The 26150-nt window shown below is 50.9% G+C and overlaps 2 protein-coding genes across 5 annotated transcripts in view; one reads left to right on the top strand and one right to left on the bottom strand.

The window, feature by feature from the left end:
• The first annotated feature begins 703 nt into the window (after positions 1-703).
• HJURP (Holliday junction recognition protein) lies at positions 704-17356 on the top strand. 4 transcript variants are annotated; one of them, XM_033430915.2, is made up of 9 exons: positions 704-839; positions 1049-1115; positions 3534-3589; positions 6983-7076; positions 9330-9394; positions 10585-10677; positions 12151-12229; positions 14302-15896; positions 17093-17356. In XM_033430915.2, the coding sequence occupies exons 1-8, from the start codon at positions 744-746 to the stop codon at positions 15873-15875; spliced, it is 2124 nt and encodes a 707-aa protein (XP_033286806.2). In that variant the 5' UTR covers positions 704-743; the 3' UTR covers positions 15876-15896; positions 17093-17356. The 4 variants fall into 4 exon arrangements, with proteins under 4 accessions (XP_033286806.2, XP_049568249.1, XP_049568251.1 ...); XM_049712292.1 differs by lacking the exon at positions 10585-10677; XM_049712293.1 differs by lacking the exon at positions 3534-3589 and having other exon boundaries at positions 784-839.
• A 3617-nt stretch (positions 17357-20973) lies between these two features.
• Positions 20974-26150, bottom strand: part of MROH2A (maestro heat like repeat family member 2A) — a 34201-nt gene continuing 29024 nt past the window's right edge. The window contains 7 exon segments of the mRNA XM_049712196.1: positions 20974-21095; positions 21628-21693; positions 21954-22056; positions 22672-22803; positions 24254-24403; positions 24933-25112; positions 25181-25324. Of these exon segments, the coding sequence (XP_049568153.1) occupies positions 20974-21095; positions 21628-21693; positions 21954-22056; positions 22672-22803; positions 24254-24403; positions 24933-25112; positions 25181-25324 (897 nt within the window).

Here is a 26150-nt window from a genome sequence, read left to right as displayed (position 1 = left end):
CGCAGTGGTTGAGAGTCCGAGCGGCTGGGCCCGTGAGCCATGGCCGCTGAGCCTGCGCGTCCGGAGCCTGTGCTCCGCCACGGGAGAGGCCACAACAGTGAGAGGCCCGCGTACCGCAAAAAAAAAAAAAAATACCGTATTATATTTTCCTGGATTCAGTGACGTTTATCGTATTGCTCCTTTCTAAATGCATGTTCACTTTCCTGCCTCCTTTCGTATTCGTTATTCCGTGATGTCTTTCTCGGCTCTCCGCTCTCGTAACTGCGCGGAGACCAGAGGCGGCCTGGGCGAGAAAGCCGGCCCGGGGCAGGCCTCAGGGCGACATTCAGGTGAGGGGCTGCCCCCCACTGGCGGCGAGTCCCAGCGCAAGTCACCTGGACATCTCCGGTGCACGACTGGGGAAATCATACTCGGGTGGTCCTGTTGATTAACAAGCACTGGACTTGCGCAGGGAAGGTCACGCCAACGACCTCCCAGCGTTAGGCGGCGGCTCCCCGCCTCCCCTTTCCGCTCAGTGCGCGCGCCCCGGGCAGGGCGGGGTCGGAAGCTCGGAAAAGGATTGGCTGGGAGAAAGCTGCGACAACCTGTTTGAAAGGCCCAATCGGCGCCCGGCCTTTCCGAGACAGCCAATGGAAAATCGGAGGGGCGGGCCGGAAGGGCGGGAGTCGCTATTTGAACCGCGGCGCGGAGAGCAGTCCCCTGTTCGGCTTCCCGTCGAAGTAGAATTTGGCTGTCTGCGAGCCATGGAGGGCGAGGTTCTGGGAGAGGACACGCTGCTGCGGAAGCTCAGGGACAGCCGCCGCCGCTTCCAGAGGCGCATGCAGCAGCTGATAGAGAAGGTGCGGCTCCCCCCGCTGGAGGGGAGGGGGAGCGGGACGGAAGGGGAAGGAGTAGGGGCGGGAGGAGGAGGCAGGGTTGGGGACTGGGGGGCAGAGACGGGGGTTCGGGACCCCCGAGACTTGCAGCCTCGCGCTGGCGCCTTCTCAGCCCGGGTCAGGGGTTCCCCTCGGCCCTCCGATCTGACGGGATGCCTCTTCCTCTCCCGCAGTACAACCAGCCCTTCGAGGACGCCCCGGTGGTGCAGATGTCCACGCTGACCTACGAGACGCCCCAGGGTACGAGTCAGCCCCCCTTTCTGAATATTTACGGTTAAGAGTGTAACTAGAATAGTGTCCTACTAGAGTTTGAAATGCTGTCCCTGGTCTCTTGAAAATAAACCTTGTTCACCTAGTAGGTACTAAACTGTCACTAGTTCCCCTGAACGTATAAATTACTTATTTCCAACAGAATTACTTATTAAGACAGAATTCTGATGACACATAGATGCATCCTCATTAAAAATGCCCCCGCCTGGGTTGGCATCCCCGCTGGCCGTCTAATAGCCATGTCAGCTTGGGCCCATTGCTTTAGCCAGGCTGTGACTCAGTTTCTTCACCTGTAAAATGGAAAGATGATGACAATAATATTTACTTGGCGTGGAGATTGTGACAGTTACAGAAGATGAAGCTCTTGGAACAGTGCCTGGCACTAGTAAACACTCGTAATGACTGTTATTTGACGTTCTGAGTACTTTGGAATTTGACCTGAATCTAAGGAGAAGGACCCATTCTGTTTAATGGTTGATGCTGCAAACTGACTTAAATCTCATGGATTCTCTTTGGTAAATAGCTGGAGAAAGTTTGCACTGGGTGAGGTCAGTGCCTGCCATTCAGCCTCATTCCAACTCAGTATTACCTACTAAGGAAAGTGAATCTCAGACCCGGTTCTGCTGTGCACCAGACAGACAGACACAAAACAGTTTGTAATTAAATGAAATCCTATCTCTGCTTTTCCAGCTGGCCTAGCCATGCCCTGGGTGAAAAATTTATTCAGGCAGAAGCTAAGGTATTCCAGTAGTAGGTTTCTGTTACTCTGGCCTCTGTCAGGTGGTGACAAGTCTAACCGGGATGCAGGACTCAGGAGTGTGTAGGAATCATTCCTAAGGGTGCTGTCAACGGGCTTCACAGTGTTCTCATGGCCTCTTCATGCAAGGATGGGCAGTGTCTGGAATGTTTTGGTCAGTTCACATATCTTGAACACCACTAATTTCACCAGTGAAAACTCATTTCAGACTCCAGTTTGATGAGAACAGTAGTCAAGCATCAAACACTTTAGCATGTGGAAGACCTGCTGAAGAGCTTGTGGAAACAGATTCCTGGAGCCACTGACAGCAATGCTGGATGTGGATTCGGTGGGTCTGTGTGCTAACAAATTTCTAGCTGACGGGAGTGCAGCTCCCTAGACCTGTAGCTTCCCCTGGAGAGGCACTCAGTGAGGAAGTGGACTTTTTGATTAAATGCTAGCTGGCCACTCTTACAGGGTGAATTCCTGCAATTTAAGGCAAAACCATAGGGGGTAGATTGGAGCTAACAACCACACTGATTATGGTGAAGACAGCAGGTGAGTAAGAGTCATTCACATGTTGACAGCTAAGCATATACCTGTGCTTCTAAGAGTCTCAGGTTTCTCAACACCCTGCGAGGTGGGCACTGTTAGAATCATCAGTGTTTCATATCAGAGGATACAGCAGAGAGAAGTTAAGGAACTTGCCTGTGGCACTTAGCCAAAGTGGCAAAGCTTTGGTTTGACTCCAAGCGCCTCTGTTCAAGCGTCGCTCTGTTCTGGAAAGGCCACACAGCTCAGTGGTCAGGACCCCAGAGAGTCACTCCCCTGGGCTTACAGCCTGGCCTCACCACATGGGCAAATGACCTGGGCTGGTTATTTCACCTTCTCCTTGCCTCTGTCCCCATCTGTACAGTGAACTTGGTGAGTATCTATCCAAAAGGAATTAAGAGTACCATACGAGTTATATGTCAGTGAGTTGTAAATGAGGTGTACTTGGAAAGGGATAGACTGGAGCCTGGAAGAGTGAGCACCGTGTAATTATTGCTGCTGTTACCATCATCAACCACCATCTCAAGCCTCGCAACCCAATGATTGAATTTACCTGCGAGCCAACGGAGGTTTAGGGAGAGATTGAGTATCTTGCCCAGATTCTGCTAGCTAGTAAGTGCAGGACTCCAAAGCTCAGTGTTTACCCCCTGTGCCGAGGGCTTGCTCTGTAACATGTACATTGTCCTGAGAAAGCACTTGCATGGTACGTGGGGTAGAGAGGTTGCCCTCGAAAAGTGATCTCTCTCTGTAGTGTATGGATTACTCTCAGTATATGTATTTTGAGGACAGTGCTTGGCATACATACGTTTGTTGTTTCCATTTAATTTGTGGCTTTAATGCTGGGTTCAACGAGCTGCTTGCTACCTACTAGGTAGGAGAGATTTTTGTTAACGACAGATTTTTGTCTAGTGTTGATTTTTGAAAAACCTTCAACCTCACAAAGACGAGAAACAGCAGAATATCAGGAACATGGCTTGGTTATGTCTTGGTTATATTAGATCTTGCTGTTGCCTGTCACTTTGGTTTTCTTTGAATTCAGATTGAACAGAAACTCAGTGTTCATGATTACTTAAGTAGTCATTTTTATTTCTTTTCTTAAGGATTGCGAATTTGGGGAGGAAGATTAATAAAGGAAAGAAATACGGGACAAATCCAGGTATTCAATGTCAAATTTTATTGCCACCATGCCTTGCCGTGGAGGAAGGTTGATGTGAATAAAGGTGGAGATGAGCTGGAACTGCGCCCAGGGGCCACTGCAGGGTGTCGTTCCACAGTTCTCTCACCCTGACTGCCCTGTTTTCTTGTGTGTAAGGATTTACTGAGACGCATGTCTTCTGTTGCTTGTCAAATGCAGGTAGGAGCTTGTGATGCTCTTGCCCCTTGCATCCCCCTGTGTTTCCCCTGCCATGGACCAAGGGCTCTGACAACTGGAACCCACCTGTAAGGTGGAGCCAGCTGGATAGACCTCCCCCATCCCCAGCTGCAGCCACAGCTACCAGCTTGCTTTGCCGGGTCCGTACAGGAAAGACCAAATCCAGGTCCTTCTGGGAAGCAAAAAGGCATCTTTCCCTCTTCTGAAAGGAGCAAGAGATTAGGGAGAGGGTGCCCTGTGCCGTTCACTACCTTTTAAAACCCAGGTGTGTTTTTCCCGAGTTTATCCATGGACACAGCAGCTGTGTGATCTGTTACCTTCATGGGAGGGGCCTTCCTACTGTGAGACCCAGGGCGTCTTGATTTTTTGTGGCAGTGACTTTTGTAAGGATGTCTGGTATCTTCTTAATCACCACTTCTCACCATGTGGTGCTTCCTCGTGGCCAGTTGGGGAGCCGGTGCCCAAGAATGAAAACATCAGCATTAGGGTTACATAACAATTAACAGCAAATCTGAAATCAAAGTTCCTCCTGATTGGTTATTTTAACACATAATACATTTAGTCATAGAAATGTTAGAAATACATATAACTACTGAAAATTAACCTGACTTGTATATGCAGAGATGAGATAGTCACTAATAATAATAATATTTTAGCATACTGTGACACCTGTATATGTATTTATAAATACACATTTCTTTATCCCCTTTTTTCTCTTAAATACACTTTTTTTTACCCTCTTTTTTCCACTTGATACATCTTGTGAAAACTCCTCTTTGTCATCTGTTGTATAATTCAATCTCCTTTTTAAAAATAAACTTGCTCTCTCATTGCTAGTCATTTAGCTATTTTCACTTTCCTTTATTATAAGTCAGGATCAGCGCTCTTTTCCTGCAAAAGTCTAGATCAGGGGTCCCCAACCCCTGGGCCATGGACCCTACCCAGCCGCACAGCAGGAGGTGAGCGGCAGGCCAGCCAGCAAAGGTTCATCTGTATTTACAGCCGCTCCCCATCGCTCACATTACCGCCTGAGCTCTGCCTCCTGTCAGATCAACGGCGGCATTAGATTCTCATAGGAGCGCAAACCCTACTGTGAACTGCACATGCGAGGATCTAGGCTGAGCGCTCCTCGTGAGAATCTAATGCTTGATGATCTGAGGTGGAGCTGAGGCGGTGATGCTAGCGCTGGGGAGCGGCTGCAAATCCAAATTTTCATTAGCAGAGAGGTTTGACGGCACAGAGACCATAATAAATCAGTTGCTTGCAGACTCATATCAAAACCCTATCAGTGAGTGACAAGTGACAATTAAGCTGCATCTTATGGACTAGACTGGACATAAGCAACACACTTCAAGTGTCACTGTCTCCCATCACCCCCAGATGGGACCATCTAGTTGCAGGAAAACAAGCTCAGGGCTCCCATTGATTCTGCATTATGGTGAGTTGTATAATTATTTCATTGTATATTGCAATGTAATAATAGAAATAAAGTGCACGATAAATGTAATATACTTGAATCATCCCCAAACCATCCCCCCACCCCCACCCCCCCACCCTCCCGCCCCAGTCCATGGAAAAATTGTCTTCCACGAAACCAGTCCCTGGTGCCAAAAAGGTCGGGGACCGCCGGTCTACATGATAAATATTTTAGGCTTTGCTGCCCATGGGGTCTCTGCTGCAGCCACTCAGCTCTGCATCGTAAGGGGAAAGCAGCCAAGGACAATAGGTGAACAGACAGCTACAGCTATGTTCCAAAAAACTTTATTTAGACCCCTATTATATAGAGACAGAGAACCGTTCTTATCTCTTCCCAGTGCTGTCACCCCTGTTCAGTAAATGCCAAGAAGTGGGATCATTATGTCAAAGGATATGCATTCTTTAAATTATACATAATAATGGTACCCACTGATCAGCCAGTGCTTGAATGGTCTTGGTGGCAAAGAGTTCTCATCTGGACATTTATTTAATGTTTTTACTTAAAATTAGGAGGAGCCCTCCCTGGAATCTACGGAATTTTAAGCCCCTTTCCTGGGATTAGAAAACTGGGCGTGGTCTGTGATGACAACTCAGATGTACAGCCTCACTCAGGTCACCACCTGCTGCCCGCCCTGGGGCTGTGGAGGCAGTAGGCCCCGTGGGCTGTGCATTGACTCAAGGGTTTGTCCTATCACATGGCCTGGGTTCTCTTTCCGACCCCAGAGCTGCCTGTAGTTAGACGCTGGTGCCGATTGGCTGCTTCCCCATGAAGTTCTGTGATGCCTCCAGACACAAAACAGCTCCGGACACTTTGCCCCATCCCAGCTCCCCCAAGGCAAAGGTGGTGACATCCCCCAGGCAGGATTCACAGACACCTAGGAGATGATGCCTGGGCACTGCCCCGAAAGGGACAGGCCTCACCACGTTCTCACTCCTGTTCTTGCAAGGCTGGGGTGGTCCTAAAAATATTTTAGCCAATCTGGCATCTTGAATTCTCCAGTTTCCCTAATGAGAGCCCATCCATGGCATTCGTTATGGTTGTTAGAGAGGCCAGTTGTGCAGTTGAGGCTCTCGAGAGGGAAGCACGGCCTCCTCGGGGGCGGCCCACTGACTGCCCTGTGGGCTGAGCCCTGGTCAGGACAGCTGACCGCCCCGTGGCCAGAGCTCAGGTTGAAAGTGGCTCCCCAAGCCGGGGTCCCACCACATGCTGAGGCTTTTAAAGGAATTGTGGGTCTCGTGACATGGAGATAAATTCACTGTTAAGATAAAAAAGTCACAGAAAGTCCCCCAGGGGCCTCTGGAATTTCCGGATTCTACCTGAGGATCTGGTGACAGTTGTGTTCTGTTTCGTTTTGGCCTTGGCCCTGTGCTCGCCTCCAGGCCAGGGCGTCCTGGGCCTGTCCACTCCGTGCCCCTGTTTCCCCACTTTCCCTGCTCCATCACTTACCATCCAAGTGGTTTCTGAGGCAGCAGCCCTTGGCACGGCCAGAGGAAGAAAGCTCTGTTCTTTTTCCAAGGGAAAGCTTCTCTATCTGCTAGGAGTTTTGAGGCCTTTTGTACCATAATATTCTAGAAGAGAAGCCCCAGGAAACTTCCTGTTCTCTCATACGCTAAAGGAAGAGGAAGGATTGTCGGTGTGTTACTTGACAGTGGCTTTGAAATGTGTTATGACCGAATCAAGCGTATCTTATCGACTTCAAGGGCTCCCCGGTGAAGACAGACGACAGGACAGATGGATCCACGCGAGTCCCAGCTGGAGGTCATGAGCTTCCCTTGCCCTGCACACAAGTTGAGGGTGAGTGTCCTGGCACTAGAAAGCCAGGTCCGGAGGGACATGGGTTTTTTGTCAGAACGTTTCAAGTCTAGATCCCTCACTCTGACTTTCTCCAAGGTGTATTTTAAAAACTAAAACATTTGAAAGTACCCTGTTACTTCTTTCTAAGCTCTTCTAAGGAGCTGTCTCGTTCACAGTTACATTGTGGTACTTGACACATAAACGGTACTCGAATATTCTAGAATAATAAAGCCCTCACCCCCACCCACCCATTTTGTTTTGTTTTGACCTTTTGCCAAAAAAAAAAAAAAAAGATTAATCTCAAGAATTTATTAACAGTAAGACTTTGATGTGCCCTTGCGGGCTGGTGTCATGGACCACTAACTCCTACGCGCCCTGCAGGCATCCTTTCTCCCGCTTCCTGTTTCCGTGGGGCCTCCTTTCCCTTCCTCAGGCTAGCCGTGCTGCTGAGCCCCTGGCCCAGTCTGTTTTGTCAGAAATCCACCCATCATCTTTCTTTCTGTCCCAGCCTCTCCCTCTACCCTGGGTACATCCCATCAGCTCTCACCTTGAACACACAGAACAGAATTCGTATCTCCCGTCTCGGGCCCCTTTCTAGCTGCCTCCCTGTGTTCACCTTCCCTTCACAACCCAGTCTGTACCAGTGGCCCGTTTCACCGCCTCTGGTGTTCTTGCCCCCGTGCACGCCTCAGCTGGTCCCCTTCTGGCTTCTGGCTCCGGTTCAAAAGCACACCTTGTGGTGAGGCTCCCGGCGGCCCCGTGGCTGAATCCGGTTGGCATTCTTTGATTTTTATCCTGTTGTCCTCTCAGTAGCATTCAAAGCTTCTGGAAAGTCTGGCCGTGACCTCAGTGCCCCTGAGCTCCCCGGGCTTTCTCCCTCCTGTCAGCCCCTCTATCGTCCCACCTCCCACCTTCGCTGGTGCCCTTTCCCGAGAGTTGGCATCTTTTTCCCTCACTCCAGTGGAATCCCGTGCCCAGACCCCCTCTGGGTGTGTTTATTGCCAGCGGCCTCTCTCCTTGAACTCTTGTCTGCACTCTGCATATCTCAGCTCAAAAAGCCAACCCAACAGACCTGTCCTCAGGACAAGGCCACCACCGTCTTCCCTGTAGAATGAGCCAGAAACCCAGCATCCTCTTGGCCTCAGCCCCTCCCTCTTCCTCATACCTGAGACAGCGCTGTCCCGTGCCTTTGCCACCACCGTCTCTCTTGCCGCTCTGCCCCATGCCCCCACGGTGCCAGCTCCTGTCTCCACCTGGCCTCCACCCCGCTGACACCTTTAAACGTGCGAATCTGGTCACGTGGCTTCTCTGTTCAAAGCACTGCAATGGCTGCCCATTCCTCTGAGAGTGAAAAGAGTTCAGACCATGCCTGACCTGCCCACTGTCTTTTCGCTGCCTCCTGGAAGCCCCCTGGTCCCCAGATCGGAGCAGACTTCCACTTTTACCTGTGTGCTCCACACCTGGCTCTTCCCCTTGTGGCAGCTAACCAGCTGAGTAATTACAGACTCTGTAATTGTTCTTGAACACCCATGTCCTGTGGGACTGGCCTTTCTGCAGCCTTTGGCCGCCCTGCCCAGGCCCTTGCCCACACTGGGCAGTCAGAAATATGGGTGGAGTCCTAAAGGGGAAACCGGTGGTCTTTCGCATCAGAACTAGAAAGAACTTGATGGAGATGTTTACTCATGGGTGTTATTTGTATCAATCTGAATTTTAACTCCATAAAGCCTTGGGTCCGTGAATTTCCTGCACTGCTTGAAATCAGTAGAAATAGTTCTTGAGCTGAACTGTCCAGTGTGGTAACCACTAGCCACCTGTGACTATTCAGATTCACTGAAAATTAAGTGAAGTTTAAAATTCAGTTCCCTAGCCTCCCTACCTGCATTCCACGTATTCAACAGACACGTGTGGCTAGTGGCTGACATCCTGGACAGCAGCTGGGGGACCTTCCGCCATCACAGAAGGTTCTACTGGACAGTGCTGGCCTAGAGGGACTCAGCTTCCAGGATCGGAGGCCATGGAAAGAGCCAGAGGTGATACAGAAGTTGCTTTCCCGCATCTCCCCGACTCTGGGCGTGTTCCTGTTCTGATGGTTTCTCTGCATGGCGACAGATGGCCACGTCCCTATTAAAGGGGGCCACTTGAAGCAATAGGAGTTTTCACTGTAAGGTGTACTCAAGCAGTGCAAAAACTATCCTCGAGAGAAAAATGCAAGCTTTCTTTAAAAATTCTGATGGAAATTTCCTTTGCTTTCAGATTCAGTAAGCAGTGACACTGATACAACTTTATTCCAAGAAGATGTGGTTGCTGGTAACTTGATGGTAAGACCTGTCTTTTGTAATGAAGGGACAGAGTTGAGGCTTGGGGACCAAGTACACATTCTCATGACCTGCATCTTCCTGTAAGTCCCCTTCTGAGGCTCGCTCTTTGCTGACATCACCCCTCAAGTCTCTGTCCCCACGTTCAGATCCCCTAAGGTAGCAAGTCACCCCTTCTCGGTTCAGCACGTACTGCCCCAGTTCAAGCCTGATTTACTGAACTTACGTAAATGTTGGGTGACGTTCCCTCTGCAAATAGAACAATCCCGGTGTGCCCTGGGCCTTGACCGACCTCACGGTGTAGAAAGTTGGGTTCTGAGTCGGTCTTTCCCCATAGAGACGGTGTCATAAGGGAGGTGCTCTGGGGAGCGTTTCCAGGTCAGCACTCGGGATGGACGGGAACACACAGGACGGAATCCACCCGAGCCTCTGACCTCACCCCTGGGTCAGATGCCAGAACAGCTGGCATGTGGTTTTCCTCTAAAAGCACTACTTTTGTACAGAGGTTTGCCCACACACCCGTGTGTGACTTGTAGTGTCTACCTAGAATTAGGTGGTGGCCCTGGGGGAGGAAAGGGGTGCGTTGTGAGGTGTTGTGTCGGGGTGGCAGTGAAGGGGAGCAGGCGGCCCTGACAGTAAAGGGCCAAGGTGTCGGCCATTCCCCGGTGTGTTCCTGTGTCCCCCCAGTCTGCAGCCCCAGGCCCTGACTAAGCCCCACCGGGGTGCACAGTGGAGGCTGAGGCCCCCCATTTCCAGTGTATGGCAGGTGAGGGAGAGGAGAGGCAAGGGTTCCTGTCCCCTGAGTTGGACACTGAACTTCTTTTCTTAGAAACATACCAACTGGGGTCAATTCCAGTAGTTGTGTCCTAAACTCGCCGAAGAATATTGTTTCTTTTTTTCTCTTGTTCTAGTAATATTGTCATAAACTTCTCCAAACTGGTATGTTTTGTCTTTCTATTTTCTTTCGGATTGTTACCATTGGGTCAGTTCCCTAAAGTCGGATTCCAGGGTGAGGTAGATTTTCAGAGGAGGCTGGACCACTTTGTGCTGCTAACAGTAGGAGGTGAAGAAGTGACTTCGAGGAACTTCATTTAAAGACATGTACACTAACGGGCTTGCCAGTGTGTCCCAGGATCCCAGAGCTCGGCCGTACCCAGCAGCTCTTACGAATACTGACTTCTCTTTGGTGTCAGCCTGCAGTGCCCTGGAGCCCATTGAAAAATGAGCTAAGGAGGAAGTACTTGACACAAGTGGATATCCTGCTGCAGGATGAAGGGTGTTTGGAGGTAATGTTTCCTAGGGCGTGTCTTCATATAAGTAAACCATGAACTAGAGACACACTGAGGTGTCATCTCGTCTTGTTCACTCGCTACAGAGCCTGCAGAGAGCATTTCAACGGCTGCTTCCAAACCGTTTCGCTCACAGGCTCCCCAGTTGCCGCTCTTCCTCAGTAGACACTCTGGGACCCTCGGGCAGCGGGATCGGCTGCCTGCTATGCTCTGGGCAGCTCACAGGATCTAGTAGGGCCCCCACCCTCAGGCAGAGGGCTTTTAAGCCACAGAATTAGGGAAGCTGTAGCGCCCACCTCCCTCCTTCCCTGCCGTGACCGGGGCTGCCACGGGCCACAGGGCACCTGTTCTGCCTGCTTTGGCGGTGATGTTGGCGAGATCGGGGGCTGCGGTGGACCCCGTGGGAGGTGGGCAGCTCATCAGCCCCTCTCCCAGGCCTGGCAGACAGTTTCCTAGAGCTTTGCCTGAAGGAGAGCAAAAGGCTAAATATGGAGTTCACACAAGGATGCCAACTCTTTAGTTTTCCAAGTCCTGTCAGTCTCATCTCCTAAAACAAAGGACATTTTTTTAAATTAATTTATTTGTTTTTTGGCTGTGATGGGTCTTCGTGTCTGTGCGAGGGCTTTCTCTAGTTGTGGCAAGCGGGGGCCACGCTTCATGGCGGTGCGCGGGCCTCTCACTATCGCGGCCTCTCTTGTTGCGGAGCACAGGCTCCAGACACGCAGGCTCAGTAGTTGTGGCTCACGGGCCCAGTTGCCCCGTGGCATGTGGGATCCTCCCAGACCAGGGCTCGAACCCGTGTCCTCTGCATTGGCAGGCAGACTCTCAACCACTGTGCCACCAGGGAAGCCCCCAAAGGACATTTTAATACCAAATAACTAGGAAGTATGTGTTCTGGAATAAATAATTCATCTCAGAGGCAGCCAACTTAACAGGAGCATGGATGTTTTCTTAGGCTGCTGCTGACAGTGAGAAGCCTGTATCTGAACGAGCGGATGTCCGGGAAACGCCTTTTTCCTTTGTCTGGAAGCAGCAAGCGTGGCCTTTTGGTCGCCCTGCCGGTCGGGGAAGGAGGCCACGGCCGGGACCAGCTCCGTTGTCCCAGCAACAGGTTCTCCTTCCCTCCATCCACCTGGACCGGCCGTCCTTGCTGTCAGAGGATAACGGTGGAGGAGGAAAAGCCGCCAGACCTCCCGAGAGAGATTCTGGCAGACGTGGGGCAGTGGTGGCCCTTGGGCGGCAGGGGGCGGTACCTGGAAGCCATGGGGGCAGAGCTCCTGGATCTTGCTAAGACAGCTCTTCCCACCACTGCTGGAGGCCCAGCCGGCCGCTGTCTGTCATCATGGTCGCGCGTGTCACCACTGCAGCCGCAAACGGATGCGCCGTCGGTGGTTGGGAGAGCAGTTGGGGCAGGAAGCCCGAGCCGACACCTGACAACTCCTTTGTTAAAGTCATCTGCTTTGATTTCAGTATGCCAGTTACGGAGAGGGAAAGGACACCCGTACGACCCTGGTCCCTTCATTGGCCTCGCCCACCAGGCCTGCCCGAGGTGAGTGCGATGTAGAAACTTTGCACGGACCATTCACTTGTGGTAGAGCCACGGCGCCCTGCGCTGGGCATGTTTCATCACCACGAACTGTGAGAGACACGTGCACGTCATAGGTAAATTATTACGTGTTAAGAAACAAAGCGCTCCTTCCTTCTGGGACCCGCATGCTAATTGCTAATTAGCTCTTTATCCCAACTTAGCATTTTGAAAATTTTTGAATCTCCAGAAATGTAGGACTCGTACAATAAACATCCTTTCCCTACATTTAGCAATTCACATTGTGTCACGTTTGCTCCATCACTCCCGACATACACGCATGTACACGTGTGTGTATGTATTTGCGTTCGTGTATATACCATCCCTAAATGCTCCAGTGTCTCCGAAGAACAGGCTGAGTCCCCTCAGAACCACATTAAACTTGGCACACGTTGAAATGTCACAGTGACACGATACGGTTTTACCCAGTTGTGCCATTGTTGTCATTTGCAGCCTTTTTTGTTTGTTGAACCAGCTCAGGACCCACTGGGGCACCACCTGTCGTGCTGACTGTCTCCTTCAGTCCAGAAGGGCCCCTCGGCCTTGCCGTTGTCGCCATCGTCATCTTTGCCATCACTGACTTTCTTGAATAATCCTGGCCTCCAGTAGATTTGCAGAATGTCCTTCAATTTGGACTTATATGTGGTTAAGTTTATGTTAAACATTTTTGGCAAAAATACTACACAGGTGACGTTTTTGTCCTCTCGGAACGTCCTGTCAGCCTGTCCCATTGTTGGTGACTTGAGTCTGGTTGCACAGTTGAGGCAGAGACCCCACCAGTTTTCTCACAGCAGAAGTGCCTCTTATCCTTGGAATCATCTGTGGATGACCCCTTGAAGTTGCCTCGTAGCCTTTTCCCCAGAACCCTCGCACCCCATGGTTTTTAGCATCTCGCCATGACCGTTGCCTGAGCTGGGGCCGAACACAGGCCTTTTCTGGTTCTGCCATTCCCCCTGCCTGCATTCGTTGGCATTCCTGTATAAAGAAGGCTGAGCTGTCTCCCTTCCATTTCTTTTTTTCCCTTCCTTTATCCTCCCCAACATGCTTTTTCTTTATTTAACTTTTCCAGAATCAGTAAGAACTCATGGACTCTTTTTTTTTTTTAATTCACATAAGAATCTGTTGTCAGTTTTCATCACCCGTTAAGCCTGGAGGAGCCCCTTCCGTGCTGGCTTCTGCGTCCTCCGACCTGTCCCCGTGGGGTTTTGAGCTCTTCCTCCCCCACCCTGATTCCAGCGTTTTCCCCCAGCCCCCGCTGGCTCCTCCTTAACAACGAGGCTCATTTGGCCAGTCGTGCAGCACAAAGTGGCCTCAGAATCACAACACCTGGTACCACTCTGCTCAACAACGTGCTGAAGAAGGTTCCAGATCTCCAAGCAGCACTGTCATCCTCAGATAACATCCCACTGAGGGAGCGCGTTCAGAGCTATTTGGATTCTGTTTTCTCCTTTGGTTGTTGTCAGTCTGACATACAGTCAGGGTCATGTTCCCTGTCTGTATTCAGTTTTAGAGTTATCCCCATCTTTGTTGGTTTAATTTTATTTTTCTAATATGTAAAACATTTAACATGATGCAAAAGTCAAAGCCGTGTGAAGAGGTGTGTTCAGGAGGCTTCTCCCTTCCCCACCCAGCCCTGTAGGCAAACAGGGTCATTATTTTCTGGTTTCTAATTAATCTTTGACAAGGCAACCGATTTCCAAACCATCACACAGGGAAGGAAGACTCCTTTTAGGAAGGTCAGTGGAGAGTAAATTGTTTTGGTAGCTAGAAAGAAATCTCTGAGAAGAGTCTATTCCCAAATATTTCTGAATTTTTCTTTTGCTTTTGTTTTTCGTATTGCTTAAAAAGAACTCACAATGTTATGTTATACTCCTGAAACTAACATAATGTTATATGTCAGTTATATCTCAATTAAAAATAATAATTAAAAAAAAGTAAAAACCCTGGTCCCCAACCAGCCTTCGGTTCCCTGATCTCTGCATGTGGTCGGTTTTAAATGGTTAACGTGCCTTTGCCTTGTGTGTGTGTTTCTCCAGGATACTACGGTGGCAACTCTGAAGAGAGTCCCGGTGGCCCATTTCAGCCAACTTCATTGCCCAGAGAGGGTGATGCTTTGCACTCTAGCTCAGCAGGCCTGGCCCTGGTGCCGAGGGGTGATGGCATCTCCTTACAGGGAGGGACCGGTGGCAGCAGCTTCTCAAGCGGCCCATGCTCTGAGGCTGAGGACATCTGCAACGCGACGCTCAGCGATCTGTATGCGGGCATGCTGCACTCCATGAGCTGCCTGCTGGGTGTGAGGCCCTCCTGCGTCATCTCCACCAAGACGTTCATCCGCCAGCACTGGAGCTCCAAGCGGAGGCACAGGTGTAAGAGCAGAATGGACAGAACGAGCTGCAGAGGAGGCGGGCGCTCTCGGAGGAGCCCCCGGGAGAGACGTCCACCCGGCTCTGAACCTGCGAAGGACGTGGCAGTGTTAAGAGATCGCGAGAACGTACTCGATGTTTCTGGCCATAAGACGGGTTTAAAACTGGGAAGGGCTTTTCTTGAAGTAAACCAACCCCAGATCCACGCATTCGCTTCGCATTGGAAGGAGCTTCCGAGAACGCCTCAGAAGCATCATTCTTCATTGACTTACTTAGACGCCAATGCAGTGTATCATCTTGATCAGGAAAATAGATTCATGGCATTAAACTGGTTGATTTCTCCTGTAAAAATAGGTTCTAGACCCAGAGTACCGCCGGGTGAGGGAGGGAATCGTTACAGGGAGATCGAAATCAGATTTGACAAGCTTCATCAGGAATATTGCTCGAATCTTAGGAAGCAGCCCTGCCTGACATACCTTCCCGGCTCCTCGTCTGTGGATGTGTACAGAGGTGGTCCAGCAAGGCCTGGGAGCCCCCAGGGCATAGAAGCCCACAGGCCGAGTAGCCCTCTCCGCAGAGCAAAAGCTAAGAGGTTGAGTGAGGCTTTTGAAAGCCTGGGCAAAGGATCTATCAGAGAGGGTAGCTGCCCACCAAAGAGTGATTCCTTCCCTTCCCTTTCAAAGACCAACTCCACATGTAGCCCGGGCCGCTCGGAGCAGACCTCTGACCTTGCTTGTCAAGGAAATGATCTGGGAGGATTTAGGAAGTCGGTATCACTCAACAAAGCCATTTCAGTACCCAGGGTACAGCCTCCAGGCTGTGCCAGGGATCGTTACGATGACATTAAAGAAAAATTTGACAAGCTTCATCAAAAGTATTGCCAAAAATCGCTTCAGCAGACGCAGGTGCCTTCAGGTACCAGAGCATCTCCAGATAAAGCAAGTGTGGGAGTTCGGTATCCAAAAGAAGACTTCTCAGGAAAATTCCGTCCAGACTCTGGCTCCCAGCGCCCCCCAAGCTTGTCATCATCACCCCAGCAGAGCATTAAGAGTCCCCTCGGCTCAAACACAATTAGGGCCCCTCCACCTACAGGATTTGCTCTCGATGCCAGCTGGGGCCACCAAGTCCCCACAAAGCGACGCCGATTATCAGACCCTCAGGTGTGCAGACGGTGGACTGGACCCTGGGATTTCTCACCTGTGGGCAGAGCCATCCCGAGGCCTGGGGAAGAGGCTGGCTCTGTATAGGCCACCTGGGAAGAGAAGAAGGTACGTTTCTGTTTGTCGAATGTGGGTGTTTTGCAACAGGATCCTTAGGTGTTAATTTTCCGAACTTTCTCCCAAATTCTTTCCCTTCCTCTAAAATCAGCATTTTTACACATTTTCTATTGGAATGCATTTAGGGGATGTTTCTAAAAAGCTTCCCTTAAGACACTCTATCCCATCCTTGTCAAACTGTCACTTCCAGCCTCTTCACCTCACACAGAACGTAGCTGTTGCAGGCAAAACTGATCTAGAATTGACAACTCTGACCCCTTCTGGATCCCTCCTGGGGACAGAGCAGGAGTCAGCCCTTGGAGAACCCCCAGCAGCATCCCACACACGTGAGGGGCCGGACCACATGCTGCTGCTCGGCCCACAGTCTCCTGTCCTCCCCACTGAAGCCCATCTGCTCCCCAGCCTTGGACACGGTTTAGCTTGTGCAGGTGCCTTAAGCTGAAGCGTTACCCTGCATGCACCATTGTATCTTCTCCAGAGGGAAGCCGCCCTGAGTGGTTAAATTTTCTCACGTGGGTGCCAGCTTTCCCAGCATGCATTTCAGCGTGTCGCACGCAGGGATTTGGGCGATGTATCCCGAGTCCATGTCACTTGTCCACTGGCTGATGGGATCTGACTGAGTTTGGTTTGGCCGGCTCCTTCTGGAACTACAATATAAACATACTTAACCATTTTTCTGTATTTTCTTTTCTTTCTCTACTTAACATTATAAATTTCTTGAGGAAAGGGACCGAATCTGCATGAGCTGTGAACGCAAGGAATTTTAAGGGCCAACCTCTGAGTGCCCTCTGTGCTCCAGGCCTTTTTCACACCTTCCTTCCTTAATCCCCATGTGAACACTTTGATTAGATAGGTTCTGTCCAATAGGCAGTGCTAGCTCTTCTTATAAATAAGGAAATGTAGTCTTAACTGCTGAATCCACACAGGCAGTGCATGGCTGGGCCAGGATTCGAAAGCCCGTGGCCTTAACAACCAGTTTGCACTGCCTGCCTGAGGGGTTACCGTTACTTTTTTTTTTTCTTTACGTTCTGTCGGGTATTTATTAAGCATCATAGCATTCTCTATAATGACTCAAATATTTATATATATTCGATGGAGTTGAATACAACAGTTAAGCTTTTGAGGGCAGGCAATGGGAATTAAAATAGAATTATACTGAAATCCATTTTTTTTTTTTTTTTTTTTAGAGGAAAGAACAACACATCTTTCAGGATGGAAGAGAAAAGTGATTTCGTGTTAGAAAACCTCAAAGCTGAAAATCTATTGCCAAGTTATTCTGAAGTATTCCCTCTTTCCTCTCTGATTTTTGTGTATTTTTTTAAATTCTCAAGAATATGTGACAACTTGCTTTGCTTATCTGCCCTTCAAAGCAAATTTCTATGAAATTGGTTCCGTTGAGATGACTCTCTGGGTTCTTGGAAATTATTTGAATAAAGTTGACCAATTAAAAATTTTAATGTTATTCTTTATAGGCCGATTTTTCTCATGTTTTCTTTGTTACATTTAGATGTGACTAGAGAATCCTCCCTTATATTTCCTATTTCCTTAGAGAAATCGTTTTCTATGAAACCTAAGTTTCAGCCCTGGATACGGTGATCCTGGAAGGAAAATACAGCTGCTTAGTCTTTTAAATTCAGACCCATGGGACTTGGTATCTTCCATAATAGGAGGTAGCAAATTGAACCATCGTACAACTTAACCCATAAAAGTAATTCCTAATATTTTAATATTTTTAGATGAAAACATAAACAGTCCTGTGATGGTCCCAAAACACACTTGTAGCCACTCAGCACCCATGACACAGCACCCATGACACCTCATGATTTTTATTGGAGCTGTTTATAATAGTCTATCACAGTGACTTTCTTTTTTTTTTTTTTTTTTTTTTTGGTTTTTTGATTGTTTTAATTTCTATGCCCTTTAATTTTGTCCATATTTTTGATACACATAACATTTAAATTTTTTAATTCTTGTTTTTGTTTGTTCAGTTGTAGAGACAGTTTCTCATCTGGGCCACCATAAGGTACAGAGGGCTTATTGGCTTGTACTGGAATGGGCTGTAGAGACAGTTTCTCATCTGGGCCACCATAAGGTACAGAGGGCTTATTGGCTTGTACTGGAATGGGCTATAGAGACAGTTTCTCATCTGGGCCACCATAAGGTACAGAGGGCTTATTGGCTTGTACTGGAATGGGCCAAGGTAGACACTGGGAACGTAGGGAGCTCTGGCAATTCACTGGTTCTCGCATCTCTCTCTGGTGGAATTTCAATGATCTCCAAGTATAAATTCCCCCCTTATAACTTGGCCTTGGACAGTGACTTTTTTAGATAAAATATTTCAAGTACTCAGAACACAGTGAAAAAACCCATGTACCAACATCCTGAGTAAATGGTTAACATATTGCTGTGTGTAATGGATTTTTTAAGTAAAAGTTTAGAGATGAGACTGAGTTGCACACCTTTCCTTCCCACCCTCCGTCCCTAGATGACCATTCTCTCTGTATTGATGTACGCTTTCCACCCACACCTTGTTTCACTAGGACATTACCTGTGTGTTTTACTAAGCTCTGGCTGCCGTAACAAAATACCAAAGACTGGGTACTTAAACAAAAGAAGTTTGTTTCTGGAGGCTGGAAGACTGAGATCAGGGAGCCAGCACAGTCGGGCTCTGGGAGGACCCACTTCCTGGCCCGCAGACAGCCACCTTCTTGCCGTGTCATGTGGACAGAGGAGGAGCTCTGGTGTCTCTTAGGAGGGCACTGATCCCGTCATGGGGGCCCCACCCTTGTGACCTCATCCAAACCCAATTACCTCCCAAAGGCCCTGTCTCAGCTACCATCACACTGGGGGTTAGGGCTTCCACTTGTGAATCTGGGGGGCCACGTTCAGCCCAGAGCCCTGTGAACTGGGAGGGCCTGCACTGCCTGGAGCCGAGAGCCTGGCCAAGAGCCTTACACCTTGCAGGAGGTTCATTTTCCCTCAGTACAGGCTGGCAGGGGACTGCTGGCTCAGACTGGATGGGTATGGCCCTGCAATTCTAGACCTTTCCCGCGTGCCTGCGGCTTCCTAAGAGCACAACCCCCATTTCTCCTTCAACAGGAAAGCTATCATCCTTGCCCAAAACTGCTTGTGCCTGGCCTCCCTCCCCCGCCCTCCATACCTAGCAGTCGTGCGAAGTCTCACTGGCCAGGCCTAGCTGCCAGAGGCTGGAAAACTGAGTTTGTGATGCTGTATGGCCTAGGGGAGGACGGTGTGGCAGAAGGGCCTAGAGGAAGTTGGCTAGATCCTCTCAGCCAATTTATAGGATCTGCCAATAAAGGACCCCATTAACTATACAGAATGGTATGTGTTTTTAACTTTTACATAAATAACTCGGGGCTGTATGCACTGTGCAACTTTGTCTCACCAAGAGGTGTTTGCATTTGACGGGAGCTGACTGATGAACATGGGTCTCATTGTAGAGTTCCTTAGGTAGCTGGTGTGTCCCACTGTCCCACTGGGTGTTTGCTGCTAAGAATACTCTTCAGCCACCATCCTTGTGCATATGTGCAGATCGACCTGCAGCCCCACCCAGAGGTGACTTGGTCATGTCTTCAACTTCCATAATTATTGCCAAAGTCCTCTCCCAAATGCCTAATCCCATTTGCACTCCATCCAGCAATAATAAAAGATCCCATTTCCCCACACCGCTGCCACTAGCCAGCGCCACTGTTGTGGGTGTGAAATGCACAGCATTGCAGTTCGCATGCCTTCCTGGGGGGACTGGCCTTTCAAGCACTCTCATGACACTGCTTTTTAATTTGCTGTGTTACTGATGTGGGCGTATTCTGTATGCCAATCCAATTATATGAATCAATCTAGTTTTATATAAATTGCAAGTTACTTCTTCCATCTGCGACTTGTTTGACTTTATGATATTTTATCGTACAGAAGATATATTTTAACATAGAAAAGTTGATGCTTTATTTTTGCTGGCTTCTATTACTTTTAAAGGAAAACCTAGAGTAGGTTTAAGACAATACTATGTTGTCTTAAATTTTTGCTTTCTGAGTTTGGGTCTATAAATCATCTGGAAATGTTTCGCAGGGGCATTAAGGGAATTGATCAGAGACCTGATTTTACAATTGTATGGCTTCCCCCAGGACCTGTACCGAAGGGCACATCCCTTTCAACTGTGTCAGTGGGACTCAAGTCTTCCGGCAGCAACGATCTTCATCACTTGGCGGGAAATAACTTCACTGTCTATTCCACGGGAGCCGCCAAACAGTGTGAGAGCACGCTTCCCGGAAGCCTCTGGTGCAGGTTGATTTCCGGGACTGCTCAGCAGCACCTCCGCCCATGGTGCCCAGGGTGGTGCCTGCTTGTTTCTTGGGCTTGGAGATAATTCCTCCTTCTTGACCCTCTGCTGGGTTCTGCTCCAGGCCTTGCTGGGTCCCTCCCCATCCTGGTCCAGCAGGCCCTGATGTGGAAGGGGTGAGGGTAGAGGGTGTGGTGTCACTTCCTCTCTGAAACCCCCCCGGATTACCTCCTGGCTGTGAACACTCCCTGTGCGCTGCACGGGCACCAGCACTGCCCCCACTGGCGGCCACCCTCCCTCACCATGATGCGTATCATGGTCACTGGTAGATGCCTCCTGTCCCTTTAAGAGCGGGGTCCCTGGAAGCAGAGTCCAGACAGCAGCTGGGCTCCTCTGGTTACCCCAGCACAGTGCCTGGCAATGGACACACCATCCACATGGGTGGAACTGTGGAGCTGAAATGCGGTGAAGACACAAGGGGGGCTCCAGATCCTCTGGGCTGAGAGGAGCTGCCGGACGTACACACACTCGGGGGAAGCGGGAGTGAAGTTGCCCTTTGTTCCACTGTCTTGGCTCTGGGGCGACATCACCTTACAGTCAGGAATCTGCTCTCCAAATGGCAAGGGAGGTTTATTTCAATGGGAGGAAAGAAAGGGACACTGATTATTTAAGAACAATGCTTTTCTTACAAACTAAATTAAAAGTGGTTTGCATCGCCGTGGGGGGGTTGGCACACTGGGGAGAGGCAGGTACATTCTGTATTCAGACCACCTAGGAAATTCCTTAGAGTGAAGCCAAAAGCCAGTGATGACTACAGGTATCCAAGATTTTGAGAGTCTCCAGGGATGCCCTCCGGACCCCAGGATCCGAGTCCGGCTGTAGCTCCTGGAGAGCTGAGAGCGCGCTTAATCAGGAGAGGATGGGGACCCTCGAGGCCAGGCCCACGCCCTCCGCCTGCCCTAGGCAGTGTGTGCTGATGAAAGCCCTGCCCGGGGAGCTGACTGCGGGGCGAGGGGCTCACAGGGGCTGTGGACTTCACCCCACTGTGTGTGAATTCAGAAGGTGGCAGGTGCAGCCACGTCTCCACACACATCTCCCATCTCTGGGGGCTTCCGTTACATCAATAGGGACAGAAAGACCACCCACAGGACCCAACTGCTGTGTGGACCAGCCACAGGAATCAGGGCGAGTTATTTCATCAAAGTCTGTGGCAGGGAGCGGGCAGAGAGCACAGGGAGCCCTCAGAGCTGTCTTGCTGGAAAGCCCATCGCACGTCCCGCTCATCCACCTCTCTGTGCCCTGGCTACACCCCTACCCCCAAAGACAACCAGGGTCAGCTGCCTCTCCCCTCAGGCAGTTTCCCTAAGCTCCCAAATGAGCTTAGTGGACTCATTTTTGACTCATACTTGAGTCTCCATTACTTACAATTCCGTAATGTAGGAAAGTCCAGCTTTTTCAGGTAACGTGCAGACATCTGCTTCATAATGATTCCTGAAATGATAGCCAGGAAATGTTCATCACACGAATATTAGGTCAGTGAGAGATCTGGTTTCACCTTATGAGGGTCCCTGTTGAGGGTTTAGTTGAGGATGCTTAGTTGAGAATAGGGCGTGTAGGAAGCTCCTTGGGACACACAGACAGGGACTTCCACCTGAACCCAGGTCCCAACACCTGTCCCCCTGCTCCAGGTCTGGGTCTGACCTGATGGCCTTCAAGCTCCCTCCTGCATCAGGAAACACTTGCCTGCTCACCTGCCAGGTTACATGCAGCGATTCTGATCCTTGACAAGTTACTTTTAACATACGTCATTGTTTCTAGCAAGAAGCTGTAGAGAACGGCAGGCTTTCTCTGAGTCTGCAAAAAACAAGTGGCGCCCAGAGCCATGGAGGATGAGATCCTGGAGACCAGCTGCTCACAAAGAGCAGTCCTATCTGTCTGAGGCTGAAGGGTCTGCCCAGAGAGGGCAAGTGCACATATCAAAGTCACACAGCAGATTTGTAGCTGAGCAACTTAAGGACCTTCAGTCTTCAGTTATTCTTCTCTGGCCCAGAGAGATTACATTTGCCCACAACCTGCACTGTCCAATATGGTAGCCACTGACCACACCTGGTCCTTGAGCACCTGAAATGTGGCTAGTCTGAATTAAGTGTAAAGTGCCTCCTGGATATTGAAGACACTACCCCAAGAAGGTAAACCATGACATTTATAATTTTATATTGATTGCATGTTGAAATGATGATGATTTGGATCTACTGGGTTAAATAAAATCTACTATTAAATTTGGTTTCACCTCTTTTCACATTAACAGAAATCTTAAAAATGGGTATGTACGTGGTTTGCATTCTCTTTCTGCTGGACAGAGCTGGTCTCAACACCGCACGTCCAGAAGGTGAACGCAAGGTCACAGGATGAAACCCCAAGCCCCCGGGGGCCACCTCCCATGGGGCCATTCCCCCTCAGCTTCCTCACCAAGACAGAGCACAGGATTATCTGGAAACTGGTCATGTCCTTGGGGGCAATGGCATCACTTTGGTCCGAGGAGCTCTCCAGGGCCTTCCAGCCCCAGAAGTGCACACACTGAAACATGGTAGCCACACAGGCCTAGAGGGACACAGGACAGGACAGCAGGGGAGGTGTCAGGCAGACCCAGGGGGTTCACACAAGGGGTGGGGCTGCCAGGACTGGCGTTCCGTCAGTAAACTCGAGGGCGGCCCCCAAAAGCCTCAGAGAGCCAAAGAAGGGCAGGCTGGTGGGCCCTGGGAGGATGCTGGGACCCAGGCCCACCAGCCCATGTCATGCCTGTGTGCACAGTTACTAAAACCCCTTGGGAGCGGTGCAGCCACACTCGCCCCCTCAGCCATCGGCCAGTGCCTTGGTGCCCTCAGCAGCCCCGCCGGGGACCTGCCCCTCCAGGAGACTGGGGGTCAGGGGCCTGGCTGCGATTGCCACGATGGGAGTGAGTTCTCTCATCCCCCCGGATCCCCTCCACCGGTTCTGCCTGTCCCTGTGCCCTGCAGCAACCAGGCCCCCCAGTCTCCGGCCTCCGGCGGGGTTAGGCACAGGAAGATGCTGATTGGAGGGCCGGGAGGGAGGCTGGGGTTTCTATTCCCCCGGGAGTAGGACGGGCAGCACCCGCTGGGGCCCCAAGCCGTGTTGGTCTCTCCTCTCTGTGGCCCCTTCATGAAACCCTCTCGGTCACCTTTCTGGGTGTGCTGTCACTTCCTACCTCGATCCCCACCCCTACGTGGAAGCCTCAGCTCTCAGCAGCAAGATTGAGGGGACTAAGCTTGTGGCCCCAGAAGCGGGGTTAAGACGGTAGTTGAACACGCTCTGTTGAGGACGCCTCGTTTGGGGCCAGCCGCATCCCCACGGCTCCTGAGGGGCGGCAGGACCACCCCTCATCTCAGCCACCATCCCCTCCCCAGTCCACACATGGAGACAGGGAGCAGGGAGACAGAGGTCAGGGTCATGGGCGGCACAGGGGACGAGGGGCTCCGTACACGTGTGTCCCCAGGCAGCCGTGTTAGCCTGAGAGGCGGGAGCTAAGCGAGGGGGTGTGGGCCTCCCCCGACCCCAAAGCAACAGAGCAGCCGGGCCTCGGAGAAGGGGGAGAAAAGGGGTGGGAAAGCTAGGCACCCTCCAGTCCTCCCGGCAACCTCAGCACGAGCCTGCCCCACAGGGAGCCAGAGAGGACAGATTTAAGGGGAGTGTTAAACCTGACTGAGTCATAATTCCCAAAAGGGAAAGCAACTTATAGAATCTGGTAAAAGAAAGGGCGGCTGGTGAAGGCCCCTGGAGAAGAAGGAAACTCCACCATGCTTCCCCCCGCCCCAGAGCCCAGATTCCTCAATAAGCCGGTGTGTGGGTCATCTCGACTGGTGCCTTTCCCAGCCTGGTGCGAGGAACCAGCAGATCATGGCCTTTGGGGTCTCGGGAAGACTGAGCGAGGAAGGGGGCACCCCAGCTAGCCGGGCTGGCAGCCCCAAAGCGTGTGTTCCTTTTGGGGACAGCGGGCCCTGGACTTTATACACAAAGCCCAGGTGTGTCTCACCTGGGCTGCACTGGAGCAGGGATCCTGCAGCATGAGGGGGACCCAGGCTTTCTTCACTTCCTCTTTGAAGAAATGCTTCTTGGAAATCCTGACCACCTTTGCCAGCTTCCCGAAGAGGACGAAGGCTTTTAAACGCAGTAGCTCGCTCTCCTGCAGCAGAGGTGGACAAACAATTTCTGAAACTTGGGAAGCAGGAAGCCCAACAAAACCACAGCCACTAAGGGGTGGACCCTCTTAAATGCCTCGGGCCCTGCGAAGCCTTCTGGGTCATTCCATCAGGATGGAGTCTCGCTTGCAGGGCTCTCGGGACTGGGCGTTATTCTGGTGTTTGTGATCTTCTCTTCCCTAGATGAGGGCTGCGCCGGATCTGATTGCCCACCGCCGACTAGCGGAGTCCCCATCTCGCATGCCACAGCTGTCCAAAGAGCATTTGTGGCTGCAAGGAATTAAAATCGGGGAGAAGGGTCCCATGGGCTCTAGAACAAGATCTTTTATTTTTTATCGGATGCCATGATCAGCCAATCGAAACATCAGCAACAAGTCAGACCTTGTGCCCCTTTTTGTTCCAGGGTGCGTCTCTTCTTTAGGGGATTAGAAGTGGCCACTCATCCACTCAGCAGCCATTTCTGAGGGGCCCCCATGAGGGCCAGGGCTGAGCAAGGCTCCAGTGCGGACTCACGTGGTCAAAGAAGGCTCTGCACCGCTCAGAGATGGCACGGAAGGACCCCACGTCCCCTTCCCGCAGCTCAGCCAGGACCTTGGCCAGGGTCTCCATGCCCTCAGAGGTCACGCTGGTGCTCACAGGCCCCCTCAGGGGGCACAGGCACTTCTCCAGTAAAAGCTTCTGGTACTGCCTCACCTGGGGGGCACGGGAGCCATCAGCCCGAGCCTGGTTCCCCGGGACACACCGGCATCGGCCCCTCAGACCTTCTTGGGGGCACGGAGGGCCATGTTGCCGAGGGCGCGTGGGGAAAGCACCCGCAGGGCCTCGTCCTGGTCCACGCCCTTCTCCAGCATCAGCACTGCCGGCTTCAGCAGTTTCTCCTGGTACAGGATCGGGACACTCATGAACTGGAAAGGAGAACTTCTTACAATTACCCCTCAGAGAGGCCCATTTCTCAGCCACAAAACAGGACGTGTGGTGACATTCAGTGCGCGGAATTGTCTCTCTGTGAACAGGAGAGGATTCTGAGCCCCAACTCCCAGGACCAGCTCTGGGCTCCTCCGCCTGCCAGCTGTGGGGCCCTGGCAAGTGCCTCAACCCCTCTGAGCCTCAGTTTCCCCATCTGTAAAAAGAGGGCGACACCAGTACCTGCCTCATAGGGTCGCTGTGAGGATCCGATGAGGAAATACGTGGGAAATCCTAGGTGAGTGTGACCTATATTAATACACTCATCCGTCATTTATTTCTTCAGTTAACAGGATGCGAATGGCCACTGAGCACAAGAGCCACGCCCACTGTGTTTGAGCAGAAAAGCACAGGAAGCATGGATTCCACTCACCTGGGACTCAGAGAGTCGCTACTGTTCTAGCACCCAAGATGCCAGGGACTCAGGCCTACAGGGAGCCCTCTGGCACGCGTGTGTGCATGCGTGTCTTGTGTGTGCACGCACACATATGAGTGTATTTTATTAAAACGTAAGAAAGCTTCACACCAAATTGGTGGCCCTCAAATTGAAAATTGATTCTCTGGCCCTTTACAGAGCATGTCTGCCAGCCCCTGCAGCAGGCCAAAGGTTGGTTCTTACGACATACTGGGCATCAGGCAGCCAAGAAAATTTCTCCTAAAAGGTTTCTGGCCAGTTCCCTCAGGACCCCATAAGTGCCGCAGCTGCGTGGAAGGGTAGCTGGGCCCCAGTGGCTCTGACTCCCTTCCCGGCCTTCCTGCCTGGCAAAG

The sequence above is a fragment of the Orcinus orca genome, chromosome 7 (assembly GCF_937001465.1).
Source record: "Orcinus orca chromosome 7, mOrcOrc1.1, whole genome shotgun sequence".
Lineage (NCBI taxonomy): Eukaryota > Metazoa > Chordata > Mammalia > Artiodactyla > Delphinidae > Orcinus > Orcinus orca.
Note: the sequence above shows the minus strand (reverse complement) of the source record. Positions and strands in the feature narration are given on the sequence as shown.